Source organism: Akebia trifoliata, chromosome 1 (assembly GCF_017979445.1).
Source record: "Akebia trifoliata isolate Shusen 1 chromosome 1, ASM1797944v1, whole genome shotgun sequence".
Taxonomy (NCBI): domain Eukaryota; kingdom Viridiplantae; phylum Streptophyta; class Magnoliopsida; order Ranunculales; family Lardizabalaceae; genus Akebia; species Akebia trifoliata.
This window is the reverse complement of record NC_141375.1, coordinates 9,946,067-9,956,682: the sequence shown is the minus strand read 5'-3', so window position 1 is coordinate 9,956,682 and position 10,616 is coordinate 9,946,067. Positions and strand designations below refer to the sequence as shown.

The 10,616-nt window shown below is 32.6% G+C and overlaps 1 protein-coding gene across 1 annotated transcript in view; it reads left to right on the top strand.

The window, feature by feature from the left end:
* The first annotated feature begins 525 nt into the window (after positions 1-525).
* Positions 526-10,616, top strand: part of LOC147410670 (ubiquitin carboxyl-terminal hydrolase 6-like) — a 29,917-nt gene continuing 19,826 nt past the window's right edge. Inside the window, exons 1-6 of the mRNA XM_086438254.1 lie at positions 526-681; positions 6,883-7,028; positions 7,161-7,196; positions 7,293-7,400; positions 9,920-10,020; positions 10,152-10,278. Coding sequence (XP_086294380.1) covers positions 672-681; positions 6,883-7,028; positions 7,161-7,196; positions 7,293-7,400; positions 9,920-10,020; positions 10,152-10,278 — 528 coding nt within the window. The 5' untranslated portion in view covers positions 526-671. The remainder of the gene's footprint in view (positions 682-6,882; positions 7,029-7,160; positions 7,197-7,292; positions 7,401-9,919; positions 10,021-10,151; positions 10,279-10,616) is intronic.

The following is a 10,616-nucleotide window of genomic DNA, read 5'->3' as shown; positions in this document are numbered from 1 at the left end:
TTACCTACTTATGCTAAGGATGGATATCCATATCCAATTACTTACCCACTTTTTTAAAGGATATCTGGATATCCAAATCAGATGTATACATATCATTGTGGAGATGATGGAAAAACCTTAATTCTAAGTATACATAGATTTTATTTTGAATTTACTGTATTAAATTCAGATAAACAAATATTTGGATTGGATAGGATGCATATCCATATTCGACCCTAATACTACACGGATAAAGATAATTCCGGATGAGTTTACCTGAATTCTCATTCAGATAAATTTTTTTTCCATACCCAAATAAGTCGGGTAGAATGAGTTAGGTAAGTGTATATTATTTGACCATTACCAGCCCTAATTGTCACCCCTAAGTGAGGTTATTAGATTCTAATACTCAAAATTCTTTCCAAACAAATCTAGAGGAGCTTCCCAAATCCCAGCCGAGTGGGACATGGGAAATGTTGCCGTTTCCCTAAGAACGATTATCCAAAATACCCCCTTCTAAGTCCCATGTGTCCGATTACCTGGACAAAAATACCCTCCTCTTTGGAGAAAAATTCTTCCGCCCTATTTATTCACTCTCTAATGCCAATAGAGCTCTAAGTTGCCCTTTCTGCAAGTAAACATCTCTCTCTCTCTCTCTCTCTCTCTCGTGTAAGCACAGAACTTCTGCAAATATGCCTACAGGTTAGAGACATCAAACTTATTTTCCTTTTTTTTTAGTATTTCTGAGTTTCCAAGATTATTGAAGACACACTTATTTCATTTCTAATGATCTTGGTGTGGTTTAATTTTTTTTCGATGATTTAGATGGATTTCTTATTTCTAATTGTCACCATTCACGTATTTTTGATCTGGGTTTTTTGGGGCTAATTGATTCCAATCTTGAACATTTCTGAACGTGGTCGTTGGTTGATTATAATAAACGTTTTTTGGGATCGAGATTATTGTTCAGTTGGTTTATGTGCTTTGGATTCAATCTGGGCTTGCAAACTAGAAAAAAAAACAAGATGGATGTTTTTTTCCTTTATTATTTCAAAATTTATGAAGATTCATTTATTTTCTTGAACCACATGGTGATGGATTGATTGCTTTTAATTATGTTCCATGATATTAAGTTTAATTTAGGACATAAATGAACGTGGATTCCTCTGTATGGAGATGAAAAATAGTTTATCTTTTTAGTGTGAAGTACCAAAGTTGAAACCTTGAACTTAGTGTACATATACTTATTTTCCATAATTTTTCTTTGTAGATCAAACTATTGATGGAGAAATCAGCAAAAAATATATAACTATCATGTGTGGTGGTTAAGCAAGAATTGATCCCCACAACCTCATAGTTGGTTTGAAATATATGTCAACCAACTGAATATAGGTCCAAGCCCTAATGATTGTTGAAGTCTGTCAGAGTTAGTTAGTAATTCTTTGAATAATTTGCAAATTATACCCGAATTTTTCGAATGATACACAAAACGATTAAAACTTCCGTCCAATTCAACTTCTTGTAAAAATTCACGACTTTTTGAACTTTTTTGAATCATTCATGATTTATTCTTTTCCTGAATTAAACAAATTAAAAATACTTTATGCAAGGAGGGTTAAAACACAAATTAACCTGTATTTTTGTAAAACAAATTATATCTCAACATCGCATAATAATATTTTCATTATTCTCTCTTTACACTTAAAGGTTTCATAATTAGACAATAACTACCCATTGTTTGTTATAGAATATCATGGTTATCGATCAACAATTAGTCTTTTCACTCCTTTTATATATCTTCTCTCTCTTCTCAGATTTTTTGAATATGAGTCTTAGTAACTCGATTAAGTAAGATAGTATGTGCTTTTCATTATGAAGATTTGTGTTAATAGTATGATTAATCATAAAAAATATGTTCTTAATTTTAAATATATTTTATGCATGCTATTTAAGAATGAATATTAAAATGTAATTGGTTTGTAGTAAGGCTTAAATGTTTGATATACATGTATAAAAGTATCATATGTTCTTAAGTTACATAAGGATGGGTTCAAAGATGAAGGGTACTCGTGGTGATTTTGAAAGATGAGATATAAAAATAATAAATTTTAAAAAGATAGGAGAGTTCTCTAACTATTTGGATACGAGTAGATGAAGGGTACTACTAGTGGTGATTTTGAAAGATGAGATGTAAAAATAATAAATCTTAAAAAGATGGGAGAGTTCTCTAAATATTTGGATATAAGTACTGTGAAAATTTTAATATGTATACACACAAAATTTTGAAAGTTTGTTAATAAGTACTGGAAAAGTTTTTTAATATGTATACACACAAACATCTGAACTGTTGTACTTATATTAGTTTTTTTTAGTTATAGGAGTTTTTTTTTTTTTTTCCTCTCGTTTTTATGTAAACAATTCTTTATTGTTTGTCAAAAAAAAAAAAAAAATTGAAGTTTTTTATTTTTTATTATTTTGATTTCCAGCGAGCTGCAATTGCTGAATCTTCATCCATGTTCCTCTTTCGTACTATTGATAATGAATATTTTGTACTCATGTCATGATTTAAAGTTTGGCACTGTTTCAGATGTTTTTTTTGAGACATTTGGTTTCGGGCAACACTGAAATGAAACATTGGCCCCAAAACATTGAACGTTTCAAATTGCCTAAAAAATGTTTCAGAATGTTCAGATTGAGACTATCTTTGTTTTTCTCCCAACGGAAACATCGCATTGAGACGATGTTTAAACCTTGCTCATGGGGATCGTGGTTCACACTTTGTGAAAGGTTGTCAAATACTGAATGAAGTTTTGATTGCAAATGTGTCTATTTACTCAAGGCTGAGATTTGTAGTTTCGGGATGATTGGCAATATCTCTCTCGATAAAGCATATAACCATGTAGATTGGGAGCTTGTGAAAAACCTGTTGATGTGGATGGGCTTTAGGAGGAGGTTGGTTGGGTGTTTCGTGGAATGCATTTTTTTTACTTTATTTTCTATTTGAACCTTTTTGGAAGTCTACTAGAAGGCTGATGCAAGGAGATCCATTATCCCCATTTATCATTGTGGTCGAGGCTTTTGTTTGGCTAATGTTGTGGGGCTTGGTGGCTATTGGGAATAGTCTTTTATTTTTCCGAAAGAAAGGGTCAATGATATCACATTTGTTTTCCTAGAGACCTCACTTGGCGAGATTAGATTTCTTAGAGGGTTATTGTGTCGATTTGAGGTGATTTTTGGGTTATCAATCAATTTCTAAAAAAACAAGGTTATTGAGTTGAAGTCCTTTTCTAATATTGATGATTTTACTACCATAACGGATTGTTAGATAGGGTTTACCTTGCTTCATAACTTGGCTTTCCACTTAAGGATGTAAATCCTGGTGAGGTATTGAGTTGAGATGTGTCTTCAATCATGGAATATGAGTTCTTGTCAAAATGGGCAAATGTACTCATAACTTTAAAAGCACGCATGCGAACCTTTCTCTAGAGAAATCTGGTCCCATTTCTTTTCATTATTCAAAATTCAGTAGTGCTTTTCTTCCTTAGTCTTAGCTTTATTTCATTGTTGGCATCTTAATGTAGACTCTTTCAAAAGAAAGTTCTGTGGTCGTTGATCCTTTTATTGTGTGTTGTGGGGTTTGGTTGGAGAGGAACAATATGATTTTTGAATAATCCCTTGTTAATGCGGGATGCAAATCAAACCAACATTCATGGGTTCCGATGGCAATTTTGCCACTTGTTTGGGTTTATTTTTATTTTTTATTTTATTTTTATCACTTTTATGTTATTGAAATTAGTTTTAGATTAGTTATTCTTTAAAAAATTAGATATTTTTGATTATTTAGGAGTCAGATATGAGTCTAAGTATTATTCATGCCATTTTTCTTTAGGCATTACTTTGAGGTTCCAAAACTTGTCGAATTTGATTAATTGTTTAATGTGAAAGGTTTTTCAGTTACCTATCCAATGAGTTCAAGATTTTGCGATTGTAATGAGTTTTGAGAAAGTTATGATTAAAATACTGATAGGATATCAGTTTTACACGAGATTTGCATCTCAAGATCAAAAGTGTCAATATCAAGTCATGTAGGAGGAAGTTTTGAGTTTAATATGTGCGATTATATTTATATATATATATACACACATGGCTATCGTAATTTATTTTTAAGACTTTATTGAATAAAAAGAAATTTTATAGCTCTCTTCTTGAGATTTCTACATTGATTGGATATGGTGTGAGGCCATCTTGGTGTGATGCTAAGAATCCCTGCTGTGATTCCAAGGTAAATACATCAATTTTTTTTCTCCTTATCTTCTTCAATCTTTTTGCTACATTTTTTTTGTTTATTGTGAGAGATCAACCTATCCAAACTCTTCTTGATCCACAAGAAACCACCCAAACTTATTCTAGTGCATTTAAAATCTATCCAAACTCTTCCAAATCTTAGATTTGAAATCTACAATCCAATCTACAACTTTCAAACCCCCCATTTACCAAACCTGACCTGTTTTATACCCTTTAGCTTTATTACAACATATATGTAATATCAAAATTTTGTGTTTATCCTTTAAAGTATAACCAATTGGCCTTCTGAAACCTTTCACAATAAGCAATAGAACCTTTTGAGTTTGAATTTTTTTCTAATAAACCTTTCAAATTTTTTTTCCTTGTTCTTCATCACCACCTAGTTAGCCTTTTCACCACCTTCCTAAGTAGATCAACCTTAGAATCAATAAAACTTATGTTTTTCTACATCACTTGTGCTCAGTTATCATCTCTATTATGGCACTTATCTTTTCTTCGAGCAAGATCTTGAAGGATTATAAGGGGGATCTTTTTCGAAGACTTTTTGTTCAAATGGGATTCTTTATGTGATACTTCGAGTGTCTTGATGCTTGATTGGTTTTTAGTTTGTGTTTTTTTTCCTGTTGATTGTATTGTTGGATGGCCGTCTTAGGCTCCCTTCCTTTCTTCTTTTTAATAACTTTTTTTTTGATGGGTAACCTAGACTTGAACCCATGACCTTAAAGTTGATTTGCTATGTGTCAAACCAATTAACCTCAACATTAATAAATATTTTTTGCATATCAAAAGAGGAATGTGGAGTTGTGTTTGGACAAATTGTTCCTTAACTTTTTGTGGAACAATAATGATGTGCCTCATAAATTCCATTGGTTAATTGGAATATCATTTGTAACCCTAAGAAGAGAAGAAGTCTAGGCTTTAGGAAAATTGGGATAATGAATCATGCATTTTGCTTGGTAAGTAGATTTGGAGATTCCTAATGGATTGTGATAGTCTGTGAAATAGAGTTCTCCAAACATAATATGGCTTGGGGAGTTGGAGGTGGGGAGGGGGTCTTGTGATATCATCATATGGATGTGGTGTGTGGGAAAGCATTGTAAAAGTACTCCCAAATTTTCCTAAAAAAAGGTGGTTTTTAGGGGAAAGAATATGATTTGTTTCTTGCGGGATTGGTGGTGTGGTGATACTCCGCATAAGGTGCAATTTTCAAATTTTTACTCTTTCTTCCAAGGCAAACTTTTTGATTCAAGATTTTTTGGTTCAATTAGAAGCTTTGACCTCTTTGGGTTTTTGGGCTTAGAAGGAACTTCAATGATTGGGAAATGACATCCATTGCTTGTCTGTTTGGTCTCTCAATCTTTTTGTTGGAGGAAGATCAAAGGGTTTGGGGTGTAAAGTCGGTATGGGTTCTTTTTGGAAAATTGTTTTATCATTCTATGGTTCAGGGTATGTATTCTAAATTTCCAACCTCGGCTATTTGATCCCAGGGTTTGATAGAAAGTAGTCTTCTTTAGATGTGCAACCACCTTTGATATGATTTTCACTGCTAATCTTATTGTTGTATTTGGTGTTGCTCTTGTTTATTTTTATCTTCTTTGAATTGCTTTCGGTGAATTGGTAAATTGCCTTCTTATTATTCATTATTCTTTTGCCAAATTCATGTGGTTTTATTTTTTTTTTTGATTGATAAAGATAATTTGATTGATAAAGATAAATTCATGTGGTTTTATTCTGTTTCTCTTTTGTGTGAATTGGACTTTCTCGCAGTTTATTCGAAATCTTTTTCAAAATTGGCAGTCCTCACATTTTTTTAAGTAGGAACGGATCTTGTAGTCGGTCGGTGACCTTTGCTATTTGTTGGGGCATTTGGTTGTAGCAAAATTGCCGTATTTTTGCATGAAAGGTGCACCCCACAAATGAGGTTATGATTTCTATTTTGGCAAATCTAACTCTATTGATGCGAGATATCTTTTAAAATTCCAACCTCGGCTATTTGGGATCCTAGGGTTTGATGGGAAGTAATGTTCTTTAGTTGGTCAACCACCTTTAAGATGGTTTTAAATGCTAATCGTATTGTTGTTCTGGGTGATACTCTTGTTGTTTATTTTTATCTTTGTATTGCTTTCAGTGAATTGGTAAATCGCCTTCTTATTGATTATTCTTTTGCCAAAGTCATGAATTGGACTTTCCTGGGGTTATTTTAAATCTTTTTCAAAGTTGGCAGTCCTCACATTTTTTTAAATGGGAAAGGATCTGTATTCGTTGGTGGCCCTTGTCATTTGTTGGGGCATTTAAATGGAACAAAATGGCTGTCTTTTTGTACAAAAGGTGCACTCCACTAATGAGGTCAATATTTTAAATTTGTGAATCTTATTCTATTGGTGCAAAGCTATTGATAAATCCAAAGAAGTTCTCTTTAAGGAATTTCTTTTCAAATGGTATCTTATGTGCTAGAAGAGATTGTGAACTTGTGATATGGTACTGGTGTATCTGGTTGCTTCTCCTTTTCTTTTTTCCTTCTTTTATTTTGTAGGTCCTCTCAATCTCTGCTTTTTTTTTTTCTTTTATAAAATAAATTGAATTTTGTTGTTGTTGCAGTGAGTGTAAAATGGCAAAAGGAGCTCTTTCCAGCTGTTGAAATTGACACAAGCCAGCCCCCTTTTGTTTTTAAATGCCAGCTGTATGATCTAACTGGGGTCCCCCCTGAACGACAAAAGATTATGGTTAAAGGGGGCTTATTGAAGGTATGGAAGAGTTTTATATGATGCAACCAAGAAAATTGTGCAGTATTCCATGTCCAGAATTCTCATTGTGTGCCCTCAGTTTATGTTTCAGATAATTTGTTCAAACTTATTGAGACATTCTCTTAAATGCAGGATGATGCGGATTGGTTAGCGTTAGGACTGAAAGAGGTGACTTCTTTATTCAGTATTTGAAACTTCAAAATCCTTAATTTGGACTTGTATAATCTGTTACTAACCATCATGCCCAATATCTGTTTTGGTTAGGGTCAAAAACTGATGATGATGGGAACAGCAGATGAAATTGTTAAAGCCCCAGAGAAGGGCCCTGTTTTTATGGAAGACCTTCCGGAAGAAGAACTAGTTGCTGCTGTGGTGAGTGTTATGACTTGTGAATGTTATACTCTTACCGATAAAAAAAATGTTATTGCTTTTCATTCTTATTCCCTTTGTATTTTTTTTTTCTTCGTTTCACTTCTCTCTCAAAAAAAAAAAAAACCTAGATCTTTACAAATCGAATGTGACATTCAGTCTTTCTGGTTTCAAATGAAGCTATCATATTGGGCTTCTGTTTTGCATGATTCACATAACAGTGTTACTCCTATTATTCTACTGTTTTGCTTGTGTGGCGTTGATGCTGGCATTTTTTTTAAAGATCATGAAATAGATGCCTGATTATTGGTTAAATTTTTCTTTTTCCTCATTTTCTTATTGATGGACCTCTTAAGGCACCATGCAGTTCTCAATTCTCGTCTGGTCTTCGTTCAGGATTTCAATCCTAGAGGACCACCTTAAAATGACGATTAAGTTTATACTTTATAGAACTTCAATGGGGTGGTAATTTTCGGTGGGATCTTAAAATGAAGTACATATTTATGTCAAGTGGTGTGTTTCTTAATGCAACTATAATGACAAATTGTTTGATATAAGTCACTTCTTCATTCATTATAATGTAAGTTTAAACAGCAATCTCAAGGTTTTTGATATAAGTATGTGTTCCACTGATAATGACTTGGCTAACTATTAAAGCAGTCCTGACTACCATCTTTTTCTTTTATTTATCCATAAAAAAAGGAAGGAAAAACAAATATTAAACCAGTGCAAATTTTATTGAATCTGATTTTTGATTACCAAAACTATTCTAGTCACTAGATATCTATGTTTTTCTAGTAAATATGTTTTACAGTTTCTTTTTTCATTGTCTGGTTTTGTTAGATGAGATGGTTTTCTTTCGCTTGATCTTTTTTATATTTAATTTTTATAAATAAAATAAAAACCAGTACAGATTTCATTAAGGCCTAATGTCACACAACACGGAAAAATGCTTGGGGCTTATTTCCAGTTAGTAGAAGGTTTGCAGTTATTTCCTGTCTGTGGATGTGTACTTCAGAGAAAGGAACAATTTTATTTTATTTTTTGAGGAAAAGAGAGCTCTACCTAGGACATGAAGGGGTTTCTATTTTTTATTTTTATTTTATTTATCGATCAAAAATTTTTTTTTTGGTGAAAAGCTTTTGAGAGTTTAAAGGTGTCCTGCTGTTTAGATGGATCAGGTTCACTTAGAGGTTTCATATAGTAACATCAATTGGGTGTTCTGATTTCTTATTATTTTATTTGTAGTTTTTCTGTTTTCTTGCTTGTTTGTAGGTCTCTCGATCTTCTTTTCTTTCTCTAATAAAATTCTCTACTTATCGAAAAAAATATTATTTCATGTTTCTAGTCTAATCATGCTCATGGCTTATCTTTAGTTTTTCTTTACAATGGATGCCTTCCCAATTTCATAAATCTGTCCACACCAGTTTTTTTTCTTTTGCTTTGGATGTGGAAACATGGTTATGATTATTTGCATATTTTGTATCATTACTTCCATTTTGGAATTGTTTTGGGTATTGATAAGTGAAAAATAACTCTCCTAAATATTGAAAAAATCACCGGGACATGAATTTCTATGTTATCTTGGAATCTTGGTCTTTATCATTTGCTGTAGCTATTCATAGAATGTTGGACTGAATGCTGGCCGAAAATGATTTCTTTCCGCTTAAGTCCTGGCATGAAATATTTTGACAAATAATGACAATAAGATTATCACAGAAGTTATTCCAATTCATGCCATGGTTTCAAAACTCGGTTAGACATCTCATCTCGGACAAGATAAACCATTTAACTCGCTTTGCAATTATTTAAACATACATATATTTATATGAAAATACTTGTAATTTTTTTATGGAATAATGCTGAAGTGACCTCAAGATTTTACCTCCTATCGCACTTTCCTGATGTGGAAGTGTGTAAGAACCATAGATGTTTTCATTGAGATACGTGTGAAAAAGCATCTATGATTTCTACACATTTGTACAAAGGAAAGTTTGATATGAGGTACAATCACCCCAGCACGTCTCTTTTTTATGAAATAAGGTGGATTATAAGATGTTTAATAATAAAATCATATTTTATTTAGATAATAAATATTAAAATTTAAAAAAATTATTTTAATTAAAATAGACAAAATCCTGTTGGACTCGGACGAGATTTTCAAAATATCAGCTGAGTCATCTCATTTGTCTTGTGAGATTTTGCACATGTGAGATGCCTGGTCTATCCATCTTGCTCATGGATAATACATGATTCATGGTAGAAGAAGCTTATTATGCCCTGAAAATATGGATGGAAGAAGTTGAGTTGTAAGACAATATCCTTGTCACCTATTAAAAACTGTCCTTTTATGTGCCTTCTGTGACATTTCTATCTGGCCTTTCTTATATAAAGGTAGCAACATGTGACACTTAGCTTTTGAGATTTATACTCTTACTATAATTTAACATCTTAACATGTATTTGATTATTGCTAGCACCTCTCTGTTCTACACTCTTTAAAACATAATTTCTGTTTTCAAGGGTCATACTGCTGGTCTGTTCAATCTTGGAAACACCTGCTACATGAACTCCACGGTACAATGCCTGCATTCGGTTCCGGAGTTGAAATCAGCACTACTTAAGTGAGTTCCCTTCTTTGAAGTATGATGTTGTCATAAAATGCCTGTCAAAGTCAAAGTATGCTGCCACAATAAATGGTTTTGTATGTGATGTTTGATTGACATTTTCTTTTCAACGTACTCTTTTTTGTCAGGTATCCCCATCCTGGAAGAAGCAATGAATTGGATCAGACTTCACATCTCTTGACTGTTGCAACACGAGATTTATTTGGTGAGCTTGATCGAAATGTTAAGCCTGTAGCCCCAATGCAGTTTTGGATGGTTAGTTCCCTTTGTTTTGCTGTTTTATCCTCTTTGTTCATCCATTTTACACTTGTTTATATCAATCAAATTTCTTTTCCACATGCTCCTCTTTTGTTGTAACAAAGTTTTCTGTTATCACGAAAAAAATGAAAAAAGAAAAAAGAAAAAGAAAAGAGAAAAGAGAAAAATAGAGAATAGAAAAGAAAATGAGTTTCTATCTGATTTATTGCATGGCAGTTTTGAGTGTATGAGATTTCTGAGGAAGTTTTTAGGATATATCTCAATGGAGGGGTGTAGCCATGGTTTTTATTTATTTTTTTTAATTTTTTATGGTGGGGTGGGGGACTATAGTTAAC